Source organism: Hyalella azteca, unplaced genomic scaffold (genome assembly GCF_000764305.2).
Source record: "Hyalella azteca isolate HAZT.00-mixed unplaced genomic scaffold, Hazt_2.0.2 contig5093, whole genome shotgun sequence".
NCBI lineage: Eukaryota > Metazoa > Arthropoda > Malacostraca > Amphipoda > Hyalellidae > Hyalella > Hyalella azteca.
The window spans coordinates 29,703-51,634 of NW_025935295.1; the positions used below are offsets into that span (position 1 = coordinate 29,703).

The window sequence follows — 21,932 nt, forward strand, 5'->3', positions numbered from 1 at the left end:
GAACTGAAACACTTGTTTATTTCCAAATTTAAAATCTAAAGCGTATTTTATTCTACCATTTAACTATTCAAGTGGTGTTACATCATTCCATAGAAGAATGTTGTCACCATGATGTACAATCAGATGACCCCTATAAATTTTCTTAGAGACAGCTGGTGCAACATACGCCCATGTATGCTAGTTATGTAATTTTTGTAACCGATTATCCATCGTTTCAATTTCCCATCCATTTTAGTTTCTCTTCCCTTTGGCTTTTCTAAACCCGATTAATATTGCCTCGAAGTTGACGCATATTTCCCTGCGGCGCCAATTGCGTAATAGCCTACCGACTGAGATGCAACTTACAAATAGCACTTCGTTTGTTTATCGAATGTGAGACGCACATTTGGCCCGTTTCTCTGCCTGCTCTTGGTTGACGATACCGGTTTTTTACTCTGGGGCTTCTCCCTTAGTGGTGACTCGTCTGACTTGCGTTTATCTGCGTCGCCTGTCTCGTCGCTGTCAGCTTCACTGTCGCCTGACGATGCATCGCTCTGCTCAGACTCGTCAGTTGAACTATCCACAACCTTAGGGTGCGCCACAGCAGGCTGTCGACGGCTGCCGATGCGCCGGCTCGAACGATCTGAAACATAGAAATGAATTTTCGAAAATTTCACTCAATATTAATAATACTTCGTCTAAAATCATCAAATGATGAAAAATTGCATCACGCCAGATTTTAAATTATACCTGGTTGTTTTACTGGTTGCGCCACGTTTTCTTCATTGCTGGAATTAAAATCTTCATCGTCGCTGTCGCTGTCGGATCTTCGGTTCTTACGTTCTGACGAGGAAAATGGATATTAGGAGATGCGATGTGCCAGCACTACAATGACGGCAATGAAAGTGATCCGGATATTGTCAGTAGCAACGTTTCTACTAACAGACCTCAACAAACCGTGCGGTTCATCTTTAAAATATATGTCCACATTCTTACACTCATTATTGATCAACTAGTTGTTATTATTTTATCATTGATTGATCCGACTTAAAATCGCTCTACGGTCACAAGCGCATCTAACATACCTGCAACAGTAAATGCGCAGTAGATGAACAAACTGCACACCTGCAACTCTTTCTCATCACCTTTAGCCACTGAATAACGAACGCATTCATATTCCACTTTTTTTTTATTAGACACGCCATGCCGGAGGACCTCAACATAAACGAACGACTCACTTGCAACTCTGACGTTAGCTCGCTTGGTTGTAGCAGCCCTGTCGCCCTTAGCAGCCGTCGCTTTGTTGAGCAAATTCTGCTCTTGCATCGCTTTGGAGTGACTGAAACGAGAAAATTTTGTTTTATGTCATAAAATCGTACAAAGATAGCAGCCTTAGTATGATTTTGTCAACAAAATCAACAGTTTCAGCTTCTTATCACCTATTCGAAAAATATTTTGCCAATCAGGCAAGAAGTTACCTTGCTTCGATTTTGGCCTCCAGCTCTTCGACAACAGCTTTAGTCTCAGGCTTGACAATTTTGCGAGCTTTGGCTAGTACGCTGAGGAACATTTTGTGCACGTCGGGCTCGTGAAGTTTATCTCCGTAGCATGGGAACAACTCGGCAAACTTTCGCACACATCGTTCACTGGTGGAGAACGCAGAGCAACGATACGGCAAATTTATCTTGTTGGAAATGCATATTTTTCAGTTTCTCTTGTTACAATATCAACCAAAGTATGAATTGAATATTTTTAAGAACTCTGATAATCTAATTTGATGTTATATTAGTTATGCCCAGCTCAATTCACAGTTCTTCAAGAGCTATACTAGATTATTAATAAAGATCCTTAATTAATAAGGATCGGGTACTTAATTATCATATCGGGTACATCAATTACCGTATATCAAGTTCTGAAACCGCCAAACAGAAGAGTTCGAATTTAACCATGGATCATGTAAAAATAAATTCTTGAAAGTAATTAGACAAGTCCAATATCTCACTTGTACTGGAGCAGAGAAAGGCAGTATGCTATGTCGCGCCACTGCCTCTGTAGCGAGCTCGCCTGCAGCCTGTGGCACAGCTTCTCTACGAGACCCTCCACTTGTTTGTCTTTCTGGATCAAACTGAATATGTGCCTGAAAGCCAACCATTAATTATATTCCAGATTGAAACAATTTAGACCCTAATAATTTCGATTACAATATCTGAAAAAACAGTTTTAAAACCAATTTGAGCTGGAGACATTATACATATGGACGACCAGCAGCAAACCCATTTGATTCAAGTTCTAGTCCCAAAACATCCCAAAACCCAAATATACTCACGAGATCACAGTCCTGTACTTGAGCTCATCGAGATCAATTTGAGGGTCGGAGAGTCTCGAGATGATATCGGGCAGGACGTTGTACAGCGCGTTGGGCTTGCGAGCAAGCTCCGTGAAGAAGAGTTTAGCAAGACCTTGAGAGTAAATGTTACTTTATTACTTGCATGTCAGGTACCCGTAGCTGGCACGAATTGAAAAGAAATATCACGAATTAAAAAAGGTTGAAAAATAGGTTGTATAATATAATGACATTAAATAAATACGCAAATTTAGATAATTACGCGGGTTTACAAGCTGACTTTTTTAATATGCAACAAAGAATATTCATCCTTTATGCGGCATCACAAACCACCTGATAATTTATAGCTTGAAGTTTATCAACTCTATGACAACCTAATTATACCTACCATTTATTCTGGGCTCCTTGTCAGTGATGCAGAGCGCAATGTCGGCAATTTGTCCCTTGACTTTGACCATGTCGTTGAGGATGAGATGAGTCAGCACCGTGATGGTGTTGTGGCGAACTGAACAACAGTCATCACGAAGCCTGCTCATTGATAAATAATTTCCAGTCTAACAAACGTCATTCATTTCACAAACACTGGTAAATAGGATTATGCATTTTAAATGGAAGCAAGGTTTATCCGATACGTACTACTTTGAGATATTAAGCAAGTAGTTCGTTCATATCAAGAGAATACCCCTCAGGGGGGACTTCTGACGTGTGTCTGTGCTCGTCAGAAGTCCTATGGGATCTCGCGCTCCTAGGGGGATTGTTCCTGAGCGCCCCACCGTTGAGCTCGCGGTGTCTGACTGCAGATCTCAGTTGTGAGGTTAATATTATGTAGGTAGGATTCCTTACATTTCCCTTCTCTGTCTCTCGTGCGGGCGGCCGACGTCCCGTGTAAGCGACCTCTTGTTCGAGTGTCTTCGTTTCTGTTGCTTTTCACCTGTCCTTCCTTGTCACTTCGTCTCTTTGAGATGCTAACGCTGTTTCCTTCGAGCCAGCTTCAGCGGGCTGGACAATTGAGACCTTCCGCCCCTTGTCGGTGATGATTAACTTGATATTTTGAATAATTGAGACCTTCCGCCTCTTTGGCGATGTTATATTTTGACCTTCGGTGCGAAATAGCTTGATAGCTGAAGCGCTAGCAAACCATTATACTACTACTACTACTCAAGAGAATATCAAGATAGAAAATATCCCTACAGGAGCAACTGAAGAGACAGGATTTATTAAGGTGAACATACCGAGCGTATATGCGAGGTGTCCACGGCTCCACAAGGTTGGGGAAGCGGAACGAGAGATCGCCGAGAGCTATTATTATGTTGCCACGAATAACCGCGTCGTCGGACTTCTCCAGAATCGTGAACAGCAACTGGCGACATTAACATTAGAAACATTACATGCATGAGGAAGAAACGCTCTAACATTTTAATGCGAGGTAAATACTGCATAAATACCGTAAACTGGACACACGCGGTTCTACAGTTTAATCTGACATCGATAAACGCATTACAAAATGTAAATATATATGAAAGCCGCAAGAGCAACTGCTTTAAGTGAGAACCTACGCAACTATGGACGCAGTCAATTTTGATACTGCTCGTAAAACTGATGGTACTAAAAAATTCGCCATCACAATCTGATAAAGTGTGAACATCTAGACATCCAGACATTACATTTTGTACAAAAAATTAACAACATTAATGGAGTAATACTTTAGCTTGGGTGCAGCTTCACACACTAATGAATAAACAATTGAAGAACCCTAGCAACTCAATTATAAGTATACATATTTTAGTAAGCGCACACCTTCAGTCGCCCACACACCCCAAGTACACACCTGCAGGTGCAGCTCACACACCCCAAGTACACACCTGCAGGTGCTGTTCACAACAGTCAGCCGAGACCATCATGCAGTTAGCGAGGGCCAAAGCGGCGGCGCGGCGCAGTTCAGGGTCCCGATACTGGCTTGTGTTAGAGCACACGCACTCAATCACGGGCCTGCGACGCAACAAAATTTGGTCTTGCAAAACGAAATTACGAAAGGTTTCAAAGAAATTATTTGCATAAAATTTTTTACAAAATTTTACGATGCATTGGGAGTATTCGAGCTAAGTTTCGATAGTCCACAAAGCCATTTGCTGGTATAATTCATTAGAGAACTTTAAAATTATTTCAAATGCACCGTAAGTATAAAGGAAACGAGCTTAATTAAGAATGACTTTTCAGAAAAATTCCAGAGCATGTTACAAAAAATAATTCAAACTACACACTATCACGCAAATGAACTTATAAAAGCATAATGTTTGTAAAGCCGACTGAACACTTCTGAAAGATCATTCTCACATCACAGCTGCAAGCAGGTTTGGCCCGGTAACAATTTCCTTGTCACACACACTGCGTATGTACTCGGCCTCCATGTCGTCAGCAACGGCGCCCATCATGCCAAGCTCTTCGTCCAAGTCCCCTTCCTGAGACTGGAGATAATGCAAGCTACAGCAACGTCACAAGCAAATTAAAAAATTCTTTAGTTAGGAGTCGCATCCCGAGTTACGTAAATACAAGTCATTCAAATTCTATATCAGGTACGATGAGCAAAATTTCGTGAAATTCTCTAGATTTATGTAGGAGCCGAGCGATGAACAGTTAATTAAAACTCAAAATAATGATTTGGTTACCTAATTCACAATAATCAACATGAATTTAAATGCATGAAAGCCAGTAAACTTACACTATTACGCATCAATGAAGCCTCAGTGGCGGATGTCATCAAGCTCTTTCGCTTATTTTTTTCCTCCTTCTTCTTAGTCTTTGTTTTTTTCTTCTCCTTTTTGGCATTATCGTGTTGTTCTTTAAGATGGTTCCTCCTCTTGAGCTCAGAGAAGATGGAGGTGTCAAGGTGCACCAACTGGCAGATGGCGACTCGGCCAACGAACATCAAGAATCGCTTCAGTAGCGTAGTAGGCACCAGAACAGCCTTAAAAATATCGGATTATCATAAAAAAATGATTTGACAATACTTCAACATACATATATAGTACTTATAGAAACCATACCTTACTTAACTTATTACTTTTTAATACTTGACCTATTTATTGTTGTCAATAAATAAGGAATCTGACCAAAAAAATGATCCCATTTACCGCCGGGAGATTTTATCAAATTGTTTAAAAATGTTACCTCAGAAGGCGAGTTTGCTGTATCGTCGTCAGCTTTCTTGAGCTTCATCATCTTCTCGTGGATTCGCTTGATGATGGAGCCACAAACCTGGTCTGGATGTTCTGACAACTGCTCAGAAAATGTAATCAACAATATTAAATGTTTGATAAATTTGAGATTTGGAAATGATGAACAGAGTGGCTGAAAGGGCCCCAATAACATTACAATATCACGTTATAATGAATAATTGGTACAATAAACAATAAACAGTAATAGATACCATAGTTTCAATTAAAGAGAAATATAAAGAATGAGCGAAAAGGGCCAACAATCTTGAAGAGTTTAGAAAGTGAGTTTTCCGGTTATTAAAAATATAAATTAACATGCCTTGCTATAATTAATTCCTGAAAAAGTGTTATGGTTTCTAATTGAATGAAAAGTTATTTTCCGAGTTAGGTAGCTAGAAAAAAATGTCTAAACGTACTTAGTTCACCACTGATGGCCGCAGCTAGAGGGTTCATCAAAAGGCTATCACAAACACAGATTAAAATTTTAAAACGCAAACAGAGAAGTAAAAATCATTGGTTGCATATGGTAAAGAAATTTAGAAGGAAGGTTAGGTGCCGACTGCGTTCAAATTAGTTCACTGTCAGAACTCTCCCTAACAGAACTCCACGATGAAGACCTAATAACATAAGGGAAGAGACTGATAACAATGGAGAACTGACGGCATAAATTGTAGTGGCGGCTTGCACGGCCATGGGCCCGTATTGTCGGTCCTCCTCCCTCGTGATGCCCTCCACCAGCAAGTCGCTCAGACGTGTGAACATCTCGTGACTTGCCTCGAGTCTGCGGGACGATAGGGCGGTGAGGATTAGGGAGGAAATGGTACAGTGAGGATTAATTAGGAAGGAAATGGTACAATGAGGATTAATTAGGGAGAAAATGGTACAATGAGGATTAATTAGGAAAGAAATGGTACAGTGAGGATTAATTAGGGAGAAAATGGTGCAGTGAATTACTTAGGAAGGATACGGTACAACAATGAGGATTATTTAGAAAGGAAATGGTACAATGAAGATTAATTAGGGAGAAAATGGTACAATGAGGATTAATTAGGAAAGAAATGGTACAGTGAGGATTAATTAGGAAGGAAATGGTACAGTGAGAATTATTTAGGAAGGAAATGGTACAGTGAGAATTAATTATGCAGGAAATGGTACAGTGAGGATTAATTATGCAGGAAATGGTACACTGCGGATTAATTATGCAGGAAATGGTACAGTGAGGATTAATTATGCAGGAAATGGTACACTGCGGATTAATTATGCAGGAAATGGTACAGTGCAGATTAATTATGCAGGAAATGGTACAGTGAGGATTAATTATGCAGGAAATGGTACAGTGAGGATTAATTATGCAGGAAATGGTACAGTGCGGATTAATTATGCAGGAAATGGTACAGTGCAGATAATTATGCAGGAAATGGTACAGTGAGGATTCATCAGGAAGAAATGGCACAGTGAAGAATGGTAGAGTAAATGTTATGGCGAGAATCAATAAGGAAGTAGAGACTTATCAAAATTCCGATCCTACTCATAACACAGCGAAATTTATATTATCAGGTCAGATTTGATGAACATACAACTTCCCTTACTTACAAAAAATCTCGAGAAAAATGTAGAAACTATTTTTAAAATGTCCAGATCGGGGGCTCAATTATGATTTCTAGGCTATCAACGCCGTGCCGTCGTGTGATGTTTCTGGAATAACTGACAAGGACTAGCAAACGAACAGCTATAGGTACAAATTTTATGCATTGATCAACAAATAAAGGGAAAAATGGCGGCCAAAGCCACGGAAAATAAGCAGCCACAACACTTCAGTTAATGAAACGCTTCTTAGACCAACTTGGCAGCCATGGCCAGGAGTGTGAGTGCAGCCTTAACGAGCAAGAACTCGGCAAAGAAACTAGCAAAGAATCAATCATGTCAACAATGACGAGATAATAATTTCAGTGATTTTTCAAATCAATTACACAGTTCTAGTTTTAATTATTTTCGGTATTTATACATGAAACGAATATCCTAACGAGCGCATTTGAGAAATTATGTGCAAGGACCAACCTGAATGAAGCAGAAGCATCTTCAGTCTTTGCTTTATCAGTGGCGACTTTAGAGAGTGCAATCAACGCCTGTTTGACGAGCCCAAAGTCCTGCTCCCCGCGCGTCCCGAAGGCTGTGTCTATGAGCACGCCGATGTTGCTGCTCACGTTTAGAGAGAGCGACCAACGCCTGCTTGACGAGCCCAAAGTCCTGCTCCCCGCGCGTCCCGAAGGCTGTGTCTATGAGCACGCCGATGTTGCTGCTCACGATGCTCGGCTCCGAGCTGAAATACGCAAAATACCATTGGATTAATAATGCTGGAGTAGGGTAATGAAACGTACATAATACCATTACTGATACTTTAATGCGCATTTGAATAAACAAAATACTACTATTACTCGAGTGTGTAGTGAAACACAAAATGTTATTACTAATACTTGATAGTGTATCAATATATGATTGCTGATCCGAGTTAAAATGTTTCACAGAGCCGATAACAAACAAAAAAATTTAATAACAAGTCGTAATGTATAATTGTTAACTTTCAGTTATGAACTTTAAATGTCGGCATTAAAAAATACTATTGGTCTGACTAGCAAATTGGATTGAATAATAAGCAATACTACCCAACTATCTCTACTAGAGTCTAGAATATGGATTTATTCAAACAAAATTGCATAGATGAAACATTACATTACTGATAAAAAATTGCAATACTGATGAAAAAATAGAATCCAATTGTTGTAGAAGATAAAATAAATTTAGAAATGATTACCTACGAAAACACCCGGCAGTAAATATCGGTGCCTCATGAATAGGTTAATTTGAGTCGTTGCAGGTAAAGATTCAAGTAAAACCGTAAAAGCTCATTAAAAACACGCGTATTAAAATGGTGTAATTATGATTTCTATGCTATCAACGCCGTGCCGTCGTGTAATGTTTCTGGAATAACTGACAAGGACTGGCAAACGAACAGCTATACAAATTTTATGCATCAACAAATAAAGGGAAAAATGGCGACCAAAGCCACGGAAAATAAGCAGCAGAACACTTCAGTTAATAAAACGCTTCTTAGACAAACTTGGCAGCCATGGCCAGGAGTGTGAGTGCAGCCTTAGATTCTTCAGGGGAGGTGTCCGGCAGCGCGAGTGTGAAGCGCTCCCACAACAGAGTGATACACGCCTTGTTCAGGTCACCTTCAACGAAAATTATTAACATTGTTAAAGAAGCAGCAATTCTTAAACACTGTCCATGTAACGTGACGTTCAAACCTATGTTAGAGTCAACGAAACAATTTGCGTTAGCCGAAGTTGAAAAATGTACTTTCTTTCCTAAAAACCTGAAATGAGCCAAAGAACTTCATATAAGCCGACCAGTATAACAGAAGAAATTATGTTAAATGCAATCATGAATCACATTATAAGAAAATGAGAAGCAATTCGGTTGAGATAAGATGCACATTAACAACGACCTGCTAACGAAGGGAACAATAAGTCAACTTCAAGACAACCAACGAACCATTAGCCATGAACTGCGCAATGATCACTTCAAGGGAGGCAAGTTCGCCCAGGTTTGCGCCGGTGGTGAGCGACGTGAGATTGCGGACGATCTGCACAGCGCGGCACCTGTCACTTGCACCGCTCTCACCTCCAGTGACGTACAGTTGTCGGTATGCCTCGACAACAGCTGACTGCACCTGTTGTTGCATATATCTCCTTCAGACATAATTTAGAGTGATGCACCAGCTGCATAAATTTATTTGTAGTAATCTAGACAAAGCATTCATATTCAATCCTGACTCGACAGATGATACTCTTCCAGGAAACTACAAATAGTGAGAAAACCATCATAAGAGCACAAAGTTCTATAATCATCCTAATCTGTTGGACAGCAGAATAGTAATTTGATATCCAACACAAACTGAAACGTGGAGCGATGTATCAATATAAATGTAATCCGCCACATGAAGAGGAAGCTCACCTGCTGCTCCTGTGACCACACGAGCACAAGCATCTCGCGCACTCCAGACATAGCGTCCAGAACGCCGAATTCAAACGCTGGAAAAACAAGCATGTGTTTCAGTTATAAATTAGTCTATACTTTGTCGAATAATCTTTACTACAATATATAAAAAGTTTTTATTATCGTTTCATCAATGAGTACATACAGCTTTTATGTATCACTTTGTTATAAATAATATGAGATCACTAAATGGCTTTTTTTGACAATTCCAAATGAAGTTTACACATTAACTTTAAACTATTCCTATTTTTAAAGGAATAATAATCTAAGTCATAGTTTACGGTATTAGTGTTCAAAAAACAAAGAATATAGCATCTCTCAGGGATAGCAAATTTTCCATTTAATTGCAGCAAGGGTATTGCATCAGGTCAGCAAGCTTGCAGCAAGCCACATTTAAATGAATAATGCATCGTTTACAGCAGTAATGTAGAAAAAGCAAAGAAAGTGTCAAGAACAAATTACACAATTCATGAAAATGATATTGTATCGGGCTATCTAGCTCTCCGCACTCACACGTCACGAAGAACTTGATGGCCTCAAGGCTATCAGACACAAGCTTGCTGCACAGAAGCTGCGCCACCAGCGGCAACGCTACTGCCAGCTGCTTGGCAAAGCCCACGCTGTCCTGCACTCATCAATATTCATCTGTTTCAGTAACATGAAATAAAAATAACAACAATAAACCAAGACAAAAAGTTTTTCATGGAACATTTCCAAAAATTGTTGTAAGTACAGACATGATTCGATTGATTCATTTTAACAAAAAATAATCATAATGTTAAAAATGACTTTATTATAAATTTTAAAGATTGATCTTGGCATCAAGTCGGCATGTCAGAAATATTAATATGAATACACAAGTACAGCTTTAATTTCATTTTGATCATTTTATTGTCATTGCTTTCTGGAACATTCTTTTCCGTAAGCAAGCCGATCCATTATCAGCATTAAATTTACATAACAAGAAATATAAAATAAGAAACGCATAAGACGAGAATATATTAGACTTTGCCAGCAATGTGAGCCATTTTCAGGTTTAGTATAACATCAACCAAATGGGATTTAATGAACAGTTTCAGTGAAAATTTTTGATCAGGATTCAGCTTGTTTTTACTAAAGCTAAGCCTTTTTGACGTCCAAATAACGACTTGCCTTCAAATAAGTCACAAGTTTTCTTTGCTTTGTCACTTCTTCGCTCTCCTTGGGTTGTTCAGCAACAGGTTCCTCGTGCTCTCCATTCTCCTACATATAAATATTCAAGTTAACTATCAACAGCAGGAGTTACCAACAGACCGACGGCAGTGCGAGACTAAACTGCCAAGTAGTCCATTCAAGACCCATTGACATTGAAAATCATCTGGTCCTCTAACTCATAAAATTTAATCTGACTTATTTCTTCAAATTTAAGTTGAGTATTCCTAACCTGCAGTGTAACGTGTGAGCATCCACTTCATTTCTAACAAGTCAAACAAGTTAGCGCAAAATATCAGACATGAGAGTGCAGCCACTAGAAAATACGTGAAACTACCATATAATTGGGGATATCTTCAATTCCCAAATTAATATCTACGAATATAAGAATAAAAGCTTACTATCAATATGGTAAAGGAATAACCTGGCAATAATATCCAGTTTCATTATTTCTCAAAAAGGTCAGAAACAACAAAGGCAACAAAACCATTAATAAATAGTTAAAATTGAAAAATAGCAAGGTTAAGCTAAAAGTCTAGATAGTTTAAGACCTTATTGTTCATAGCATGGCTCGAGAGGAATATGCGCTCCAGTAGCGCCAGATGTTGCAGTTGCAGTGGCGTGAGCTCATCACCGGCATCCTTATGAGGGAGCTGTGGCGGCACCGATGTGCTAGGGTCATAGCTGTCAGGGTGCATCATATAAATTGTGTGCTTTAGGGTATGCTATCCACACCAGTAACTCGTATTAAATATCGTTATATGATATAATTGAAATGTCACGACGGAGTGAAAAACCCAGTGTATTAATTAACAAAATAACCAACATCGATTGAAACGGATATCAGGACAAAATGATCCTGACTTAAACAGAACTAAAGAATGAAGCAATGCAATAGTTAGAAAATTATAACTGCCTCATTTGTCCAACTAGTTGGCAGCATCAAAACAGACGATTTATAACCCAATAGTTAGATAAATTTTCAGCCCCAACAAAACGTTAATCCAAAGCAAATAAAAAATTTTGGTACACTGTTAATATTTCAGTAAATTGCAGATGTTGATTAAATGCAAATACCATCTTATTTATGAGAATGCTAGCTAATTTTAGCTTGGTAAGTGGCGAGTAAGTCTATCAATGAAAGCGATTATGAATCTTTATTTATTATAAGGTGAAATGGAGACTCGAGCTCGAGTCACATATACAAGTGACAGACAAGCCTAATTATAAAAGCGAGAATCAAGTCCCTCTTCATAAGTAGAGGGAGACCTGAGCACGGTTGCCCCATGGAACGCCTCCAAAGCCCCTGACAGCAACACGGCGGCGCGGTGCAGCTTGCCAGTGTCCAGCGCCACGGCAATAGCGGACAGGGCGTCATTCAGTGAACAGTCTTCAGACAGCTGATCGTCCGAGAAGTCCTCGGCATCACTGTCTGTAATGTGAGTAGTCATTTTACAAATTTTCAAGGGGAAACCTACCTAGGGTTAATTTTAAATTCTTAAACAAAGGTAGTCGCTATATTACAGAACAGACCTTTGACACGTGGACGAAAATGCTAGCAATTACTGTTATAAATGAATGTAAAAATTGCCCACATATACGTACTACCGGAGTAAAGATAAACAAAAAATATTAAAATAAGTTACTATGTTAGAAGCGTTGTCAGTGAGTTCTTGCGCCACAGACAATTTTTAAAGATGCAATTGCAATTCTTTTAGGATTATTTTTACCACACTGCTATTCAAAATACCCAGAATAACAGCGTGTTTACGGGCTGAGGAGAATGCAGAAACGCCTAACTCTCTCTACGTTTTTTGGAGTTTTTTATATTGACCACCAATCTATTTATATTAACTGCCGTAAATATAACATAATGAAATAAGCTATATTATGTATTGAATAAGTTATTTTGCTACATGCATCATCTAGTTATTCGATTTATTATCCGTTTACACCGTCGGATGAAATCACACGCTTTCCAGAGATTAGCATTGGAGATTAGATAAACGTCAAGAAATCTTCATATTATCACCTTCAGGTAATGCATAAAGAAGAGCTTTTGAACAAATAAAAATTCTCATTCTAGCACCTACAAGTGAAAACCAACCTACAAGGAATACCAACCTACAAGGGATACCAACCTACAAGGGATACCAACCTACAAGGGATACCAACCTACAAGGGATACCAACCTACAAGGAATACCAACCTACAAGGAATACCAACCTACAAGGGATACCAACCTACAAATGATACCACAATGAAGAGCTTTTGATTTTAGAGTGACTTTAAATCCTCTCTCACTGCCCACTATTAATGCGCCAAGAGCTCATCAAGGACTCCTCACCTTCATCTATCACATCCCTGACGGCATCAACAAGAGCGGGCAGTTTCTCCTGCCACAGTTGGTGTACAGTGTTTTCTTTTGAACGCGTCTCGATCTCAGGAGCCGTGACCGACTCAGGACACAGCTCCATCAGTTTCTCTTGCTCTATCTCGTACTGTTGCTGCAGGTCGGCCATGGGTAACTGAAACAAAGCAGGAGGCTTGGAAGATATCTCAATTGAAACCAGTTTTAATCGCTTACAAAGTTTTTTTTTTTGTTCCTACTATTGTAGCAGATCTAACACATGCTCACCAAGGTGAAAAAAAAACTGAAAATATCATACAATTAATTTCATCAAGTTTGACTTGATTACTAACGTTTAGATATTTATAAAATTTATAAAATGTTTCCAATAAGAAATTCAATAGCCACATTTGACTATTGAAGAAATAAGAAAATAAGTGGCTGAGCACCGCGACATACATGGTGACTAATATAATAAAAATATTAAAAAAAAATTAGCAATACATCCGTTGTCTCGTTAGAAAGAGAATCAAATAGGAATGGGAAGCAAAATAGTTTCAAACCTTGGCAGCAAAAGGGTTTTGTTTGAGAAAGGCAGTAAGTAGAGAGATGGCATTCTTGCGCACAGAGGCGCTCTTGTCCATGATGCGGCCCACGGCGAGCTCGAGGAGGCGCTGCTGCCTGGCGAGCGGCACACCCCCGCCCTTCACCAGGTCGTGGATGATCTGCAGAACCTGCGTCAAACAAAGCAAAAATAATAAACTCATGAGAAAATTTAAGGAAACTGACCAATAAATAGACCACAAATGAGAATCTTGTGCTAAAGTAATTGTTCAATTTGCCAGTGGTCCACTGAGCATTAGGGTAAACAAATTCGAAAAAATTAAATCGTTCAAAACAAAAAAATGAAAATTGAAAAGAAAACGTAAGCAACACATATTATTTGAATTCAACTAAAAATAAAATAATGCCAATAAAGAAATTCATGGCAACTTTAATGTATTTCTATAAGGAGCAACATTTAATTTACTAATTTCAATGAAACTAACGTGAAGTTTACACACAAAAAATTACCCTTTTTCCAACCTAATTGCAGTTCCAATCAAGTGAGAGTATAGAGAATTATTTGGAACAAGTAATATTTCCGCAATAAGCATTAGGCTCAAAGAAAATCTTTCCCTACTCTCGATCAAGTAATTCGGACCTCCACAAATAATTTTTTTTTTTAAAGAATTCAAACTAACTTTGCTTCTGACGAACGCATTGACGTCCATAACATGATCTTCAATAGCATCGATGCAATTATCCCTGAGATCTTTCTTTTTGTCATCCAGGTTCTCAGAGGAAAGCACCCTGAGCACCAGGGAGCCCATCATTGACAGCATGCAGTTACGCAGCGAGGAGTTGTCATTGTCCAGGAACGTGAAGAGCAGCGGTAGAGACGGTACAAGTGCTTGGGGTACAAGCTCGGCTAACTCCACCAGAAACAGTGTGAAGTTACGCACAGCTGCACTGTCCTTGCTGCTGGTCTCCATGCATCCTAAAGGCAGGATTTCTCGGTATTCAAGTATTATTTACAGCATATAATTTTGGTCAATATGACAATAGATTTAAACAGAAGAAGTCCAATATCACTAAAATGATTTCTTCGATGCCACACACACTTTCAAGTTGTCCAGAAGTTCATCAACAATATAGCAGAAATTTCAATTCGAGAAGTTACGATTTATGTCAATCCTGAGCTAGCAAATTAGTTGCAACTTACCAAGGTCCATTTTGGCTATCTCACGCACAACTTCACCAATGACGTTCATGCAGCCAAACTGGTTCACCAACATTGCTAGTCCTTGGGCACATACACTTGCCAAGTGCTCAAAATGCTGCACCAACTGCACAGCCAATTAAAAAATTACAAAACCGGTAATGAATGAAAAAAATATTGATAACCGAGTGTACTTTGAAGTATATTCAATGTCAACTGCTAATAAATACAAAATATTTACCTGAATACCAGAGTACCCTGATCATGAATCATTTCTTTGCAGTAAGTTATTGCAAGAGATCTTCATTATTAATACATTTTTTAGGACTAAAATTAAGTTTTTGTTGCAAATACTGTCAAGCAAATCTAATTACCTGCATGGTTTTGAGAGAGCAAGCCAAGCCATGATTGAATCGGTTCACAAGCACCCCAATGATTTGAAAGAGCGAATCACGGACGCCCTTGCAGCGATTCTGACCCATGGATGGCGACTCCAAGATTTTGTAGCACATATTAGCCACCAAACTGGAAAAATTAACATTTTTAAATTGAATAGGGAAATATTTAGAAAGCTGATGAAACAAACAAAATTAACTCCATTTCGTCACGTTGTGACTATTCAACCAATTTTCTCTACAATTTTTCTAGATTTATTTTTCTCGTTCAAAAATTGAGGGCATAAAATTAGATTTACATAGGTAAATGTTCATGACAAAAGAGAGAGTTGATCATAAGATCATATTGATTGAGCACACTTTGTACAATAATAAATTCAGCTACGGATTGGTTTCAAGATAAAGAACACTATATTACTCCACATAAGTCTGAAAATGAAACAAAACGATTCTGCAAGTTTTAAGTTGGGGGTGCAAAATATATAAATGTGATATAAAGCAACTATTAGAATATAAAACCTAAATCACGAAAGTTAAAACTTTTTAAATACATTGTCCGGTAAACTAGCAACAAAATTTCTCACAAAACACGGTAATAACTCTATAGTTTATAAACAAATAATAATCTTTACTTGCACCAGGATTTGATGTTAAAAAGTTTTTGCATGAAGAAGAAGGCAGCAGCACTAACATAAAGTGCATACACTCAAGATGAAGCTAAAAACTTGGTGCACACAATGCAAGATGAACAAGCAAAGTGGACAACTATATCTGAAAACGGGTAGATTTCCAAAAGGAATATATAAAAGAAAGTAAAAGATAATCACAAGTACATCTGTAAATTTTCTCATATTCTAGTATGACTATCACGCTTAACTTACCAGTACATTTCTTTCAAAATCAGTACTATAGCTTTTGGGGCAGGAAATAACCAAAAAGTTCACTTTTTGGTTATTTCCTGCCCCAAGCACAGGTCTCGGGTCTCAAGTTATTGTAATTGTATGGACAATAATAATAAACATAATAAATAATGGCAGTACTTGACATAATCTTCTTCCATGATGGGAGGGCTGCATAGCTTATGGAGCGGATGGTGCAAGACGGAGCAGAGCTGCAGCAACATTTGCATCCTCTGGTTCTCCCAGGCTGCTTGGTTGTCTTCCTTAGCTCCGCCCGCCGCACGCTTACGAGACTAATTCAATATACAATTTAATTAAATAAAGATAACCAGGACAAGAAATTCTACAATGGGCAAAAAACCTTTATACAAAATCTTCATAGTCCAGAAAAATTTCACATGACAAGACAAAGTTGGGACTCCCTTGAAACAAAAAAACACTTCAATCAGAAAAAAAATTTAAAAGACATTAATAAAGCAGAGGACAAATCTTTGAAACTTAATACACTGCTGGTGAAAATTAAAGATATAGGTAGTATTTGTGCACCAATAGCTTCAAAATGCAAGTTAAAAACAAATGGATGATTTGAAACATTAAATCCTAACCTTGCCAGTTGCAAGAAAAGCATCCTGAGAAGGCTTGTTGTGATGATTCTCAAAAGCTTCAGTCAGCTGAACAGCTAAGAAAGTATTCATTTTCAAAATGGTGAAATTCTGACTGCGGGCTGAGGCACTGACATTGGCAATGTCATCCAACAGAGAAGCAAGGTCAGTTGTCTGCTGAGTCATCACTGTTGAATGATATGAAAGATTAACAACCACAATGAAAATTTTCAAAACAAAATTAAACATTTAAATTTGAATACAAAAGATTTCATACATCAAAGTTAGTTTAGAACTTATTAACTAAAACCATATTTTCATGAACATGCACAAATATACCTATTACCTAACACAATTGATGGAACTTTGCTGTTGAATACACTTAGTTAGTGAGCCATATGAACCTAAATTCAAACCAGGCTAAAAAATTAGGTCGACTAATGTGATTACCAACTACACAACTAAACAAAAAGCTTAAGCAATTATGGAGGTTAAGAACAGGGTTGGCAATGATTAAATCAAACTGATTAAATCATGTGATTAAATCATTTGATTTTTTATAAAAATCATGATTTTTTATTTTTTTTATATATTTAAATATATCGAGTGGCAGTCTTTAATTTATTTTGAGGTATTGTTATTCATAGTTTAGTATAAATGTTCTATGACAAATTGGAATATAAACCTGTTGTCTTTAGTGTGTATTACATTACAATGAATTGTATGTTATTGGTACAGAGGCATCAAGTGTTGCAATACATTGTACATAGCTAGCAGCTTAGCTAATTCTTATAAGGCTATAAGTGGTCTTTAACTATTTGACTATTTGTTATATATTAATTACATTATACAATTACATGTGTTAGCTAGCTTATATAAGAAGGGTTGATTGAGATTGTATTGACCTTTTAGGCATTTAGAAAGATTTTCAACCTAATATTAATTATTCATAATAATAGTATTCTAATTAAAATATTTAATTTCAATTGTAAATAAGTGAATCTATAACTATAAACAAAACAGTTACAATAATAAAACTATATATAAAATAATTAAATTCAGTGAATTGAAATAAAATGTTTGAATTGTGTACATGTTTATTTAAAACAGTTTTGGCTTCTCTCATAACATAATTCTCATTTCAAGTCATTTGTGGTTTGTTTCGTTGTTGTTCAGTTTATGTTTAGTATTGCTTTATTGGTCTGAATCAAATGGGAACAGTGCAGTCAGTCCCTCAGTCACTATACTAGTCGGTGTGTTTAGAGGGTAGAATCTGGTAGATTTATAGGACATAAAACTAGTAGATCAATTGAAAGTGTTGTGCACTGTTGACTGTGCTATCAGCTACAGGTCTATCTGTTATGTGACTCTTCAATATTTAGAAGATCAGCATGCTTGAAGTGTTGTTGTATATTGAAGCCAGTTAAATGGTCAATATTTAGCTCGTTACCTTGCTCCATACAAACTTTACAAAGCTAATGAATAGACTTATCAATAATTGTTTACCCAAAAGTCCCAAAGTAGTCACACCACCTTTCAGGGTTGGCGATTTTTTTGATTTTTTTTTTTTAAATAAAAAAAAATCGAAAATCAATGATTTTTTTGATTTTTTCATGATTTTTTTGATTTATTTGATTTTTTTGATTTTTTCAACTTTTTTGTCTTTTTGAAGTGTTATTTTTTATGTTGCAATTAGCCTACTAACAATAACAGTATATGGATCATAATGGATGGCTAAAAAGGGCACTTATTGCCTTCAATAATGGCCAACAGGCCAAGGTGGTGTTTACCACTTAGGGATTTTTTGGGTAAACAATTATTGGTACTATGTCTATTCATTAGCTTTGTAAAGTTTGTATGGAGCAAGGTAATAAGCTAAATATTGACCATTTAACTGGCTTCAATGTACAAAAACACTTCAGGAATGCAGATCTCCTAAACATTGAAGAGTCACATAACAGATAGGTAGCTGATAGCACAGTGCACAGCACTATCAATAGATCTACTAGTTTTATGTCCTATAAATCTACCATAGTGACTGTAGCTGATAGCACAGTGCACAGCACTATCAATAGATCTACTAGTTTTATGTCCTATAAATCTACCAGACTCTAACCTCTATACACTCCAACTAGTAGTGACAGAGTAACTGACTGCACTGTTCCCATTTAATTCAGACCAATAAACCAATACTAAACATAAACTGAACGATAACCAAACAAACCTCATACGACTTGAAACGAGACTTAAGTTATGAGAAAATCTAATACTGCTTGAAATAAACATGTGCACAAATCAAATATTTTATATCCATTCACTGCATTCAATTATTTATATATAGTCTTATAATTGTAATTGTTTTGTTTCTAGTTTTAAATTCACATATTTAAAGATTGAAATTAAATATTTTAATTAGAATACTCGTATTAGGGTGGAAAATCTTTCTAATTGCCTAAAAGATCAATACAATCTCAATCTCCTAATATACAGGGTGGGGAGAACCGATTGAGCAGTTTTGAGGTCAAATAAAAGAGTAATGGAGGTACATAAAGAAGAAAGTTTATTTTCCTAGAAGTTAGCATAACATACCATTTAGAATACTTATGTTTTGAAAACAATATCTGGAAGATGGGGGCTGTTAGCTGCAACACACTGTCGGAGTCATTTTCGGAGGAGGGAGTAACCGTGATAGTGTATTCCGATCGCTATGCTGCAATATTACAAAATTTATTGCAGCCCATGATGGAAAACATTGTTGAAAAAGAGCATTGGGAGACGTGTGGTTCCAGCAGGATGGTGCAACAGCTCACACAGCCCGAATGTCACTCAATGTTTTGAAACGCATGTTCCCAGACTCTGAGGGGTGATTTACAGTGGCCTGCAAGGTCACCTGATTTGAGCATTTGCAATTTCTTTCTTTGGGGACATCTAAAAGAAAGGGGTTGAGAAGTCGCCCTCACACCCTACCACAGCTAAGGGAACGGATTATTGCAGCAGAGGTTATGGCCATACCTCGCCATATGTGTGAACGTGCTGTAGAAAACTTTAGAGAACAACTCCAAAAGTATGATGCAGCTAACAAACCCCATCTTCCTGATATTGTTTTCAAAACATAAGTATTTTAAATGGTATGTTATGCTAATCATGAGGAAAATAAACTTTCTTCTTTATGTACCTCCATTACTCTTTTATTTCGCATCAAAACTGTTCAATCAGTTCTGCCCCACACTGTATAAGCTAGCTAACACATTTAAATTGTATATTGTAATCAATATATAACAAATAGTCAAATAGTTAGACTACTTATAGCCTTATAAGAATTAGCTAAGCTGCTAGCTACGTACAATGTATTGCACACTTGGTGCCTCTGTACCAAAAACATTCAATTTATTGGAACCTAATACACACTAAAGGCAACAAGTTTATATACCAATTTGTCATTTATAGTACATTTATACTAAACCATGAATAACAATACCTCAATATAAATTAAAGACTGCCACTCAATATATTTAATTATATGAAAAAATCAAAAAAATCGAAAAAATAAAAAAAATCATGATTTTTTTATAAAAAAATCAAGTGATTTAATCACATGATTTAATCATTTTGATTTAATCATTGCCAACCCTGCCACCTTTCCATTCTAGAAGGCAATAGCTGCCCTTTTTAACCATCCATATACTGTTATTATTAGTAGGCTAATTGCAACATAAAAAAACATTTCAAAAAGACAAAAAAGCAGAAAATGAAAAAAATTAAATAAATAAAAGTCACTAAAAAATAAAAAAAATCATCGATTTTTTTTTATTAAAAAAAAATAAAAATCACCAACCCTGGTTAAGAATGACTATTTACCTTTAACCATTAAGTTGAATGCATTATCTTGAACTGCTGCATCAAGATATTTAAAATGCCAGAGCACACTGTAGAGAGCATCAAACATTTGGCCATCCAGCACAAATGAGCAGCCCTCCTTTCGAAAGGTGGATTGACATTCTGAAACAATGTAATTGGTTGGGGCATCTGAAATTTTATTTCACATTAGGAAAATTTTGAATCAAATTTTCAGATGAACAACTAGATAAATAATTTGTATTGGTAATTCATTCATAAATTGGAAAATAAATAGATGTATGATATAATTGCCTGTTAGTATGGACCACTGTACATGTACACTTACCTTGCAATTTCTTTGGAATCTCATTTGCTGTAGAAATATTGCTCACAACATATTGCCTAGTTGATGAAGCTTCTTGCAGGGCATCCAGTGACAGAGGGATCACAAACTCATATTCACCATGGAAGCCCATGGTGATCAATAATAATTATAGTGATATTTTCATGCAACCAAGTGACTGAAAAAAATAAAAGATTTAATACAAAATTATATACTTCAAGCTTCTGGTCATCAATATGGCCACAAGGATCAATACAGCCAATAAGTAGTGATCAACATATTTAGCAGTAATAATTTGTAACCCTGTTCTAATCAAAGCTTCTACCACATCCAACACACATGATGTCTGTTATTGCATTAAAGCAGTGGTTCCCAAACTTTTTCAGGCTGGCGCCCCCCTTTGGCTCCCCAGTGAATTTCTAGCGCCCCCACAGACCTAAAAACAAGCGCCTCTTTCCTAAAATTTAATATGCTGCAATTTTAAAAGATAAAGGTTAAACACAAATGTGTATTTCACAAATAGAACCCCATTTAGTGAACCAATATGTTTTTCAGCTGCTTCAACTGTTTCAGCACTAGAAACCTAGGACGTCTTGGGCAAATTTGCAGCCGGACTTGTGTCCAGTCGCACGACCAATCTCCAAATTCAATTATCAAGGAATATCTCCCAAACTAATGAATGCAGCTAAATGAAACTTGGAACATGTATTCATCAGAACCTAACTGTGATTTTTAGCTTGTAAAAATTTTTAAATTTCACATTCATTTGTGAGTTATATTGCTATAAAGGCCAAAATTTGCAGTGATCAATGAATTTCTTCCAAACTACTGAACAGATTTGAATGAAAGTTTGAATATACATTCCTAACTACCAAACAGTGATTTTTTAGCTTTTAAAAAATATTTTTATTTTACATTAGTTTGCAAGTTTTTTTTTTCATTTCACTGTTATTCTT

General features: G+C 37.0%; 1 protein-coding gene across 2 annotated transcripts; it reads right to left on the bottom strand.

Annotated features, from left to right (window-relative positions):
- Positions 1-2: 2 nt before the first annotated feature.
- Positions 3-21,156, bottom strand: LOC108672524 (condensin complex subunit 1). 2 transcript variants are annotated; one of them, XM_018160206.1, is made up of 31 exons: positions 20,980-21,156; positions 20,655-20,795; positions 16,800-16,984; positions 16,336-16,487; positions 15,275-15,425; positions 14,904-15,027; positions 14,383-14,678; positions 13,702-13,872; positions 13,136-13,316; positions 12,058-12,220; positions 11,340-11,472; positions 10,750-10,839; positions 10,111-10,222; positions 9,556-9,632; positions 9,094-9,271; positions 8,657-8,771; positions 7,831-7,858; positions 7,597-7,730; positions 6,199-6,319; positions 5,492-5,599; positions 5,043-5,288; positions 4,658-4,788; positions 4,186-4,312; positions 3,556-3,683; positions 2,712-2,851; positions 2,306-2,438; positions 1,982-2,116; positions 1,458-1,625; positions 1,218-1,318; positions 730-822; positions 3-622 (listed from the first exon to the last, which is right to left on the bottom strand). In XM_018160206.1, exons 1-31 carry the CDS (start codon positions 21,107-21,109, stop codon positions 342-344), a joined length of 4,473 nt encoding a protein of 1,490 aa, XP_018015695.1. In that variant the 5' UTR covers positions 21,110-21,156; the 3' UTR covers positions 3-341. The 2 variants fall into 2 exon arrangements, with proteins under 2 accessions (XP_018015695.1, XP_018015696.1); XM_018160207.1 differs by having other exon boundaries at positions 7,597-7,642; positions 7,743-7,858.
- Between the last annotated feature and the right edge of the window lie 776 nt (positions 21,157-21,932).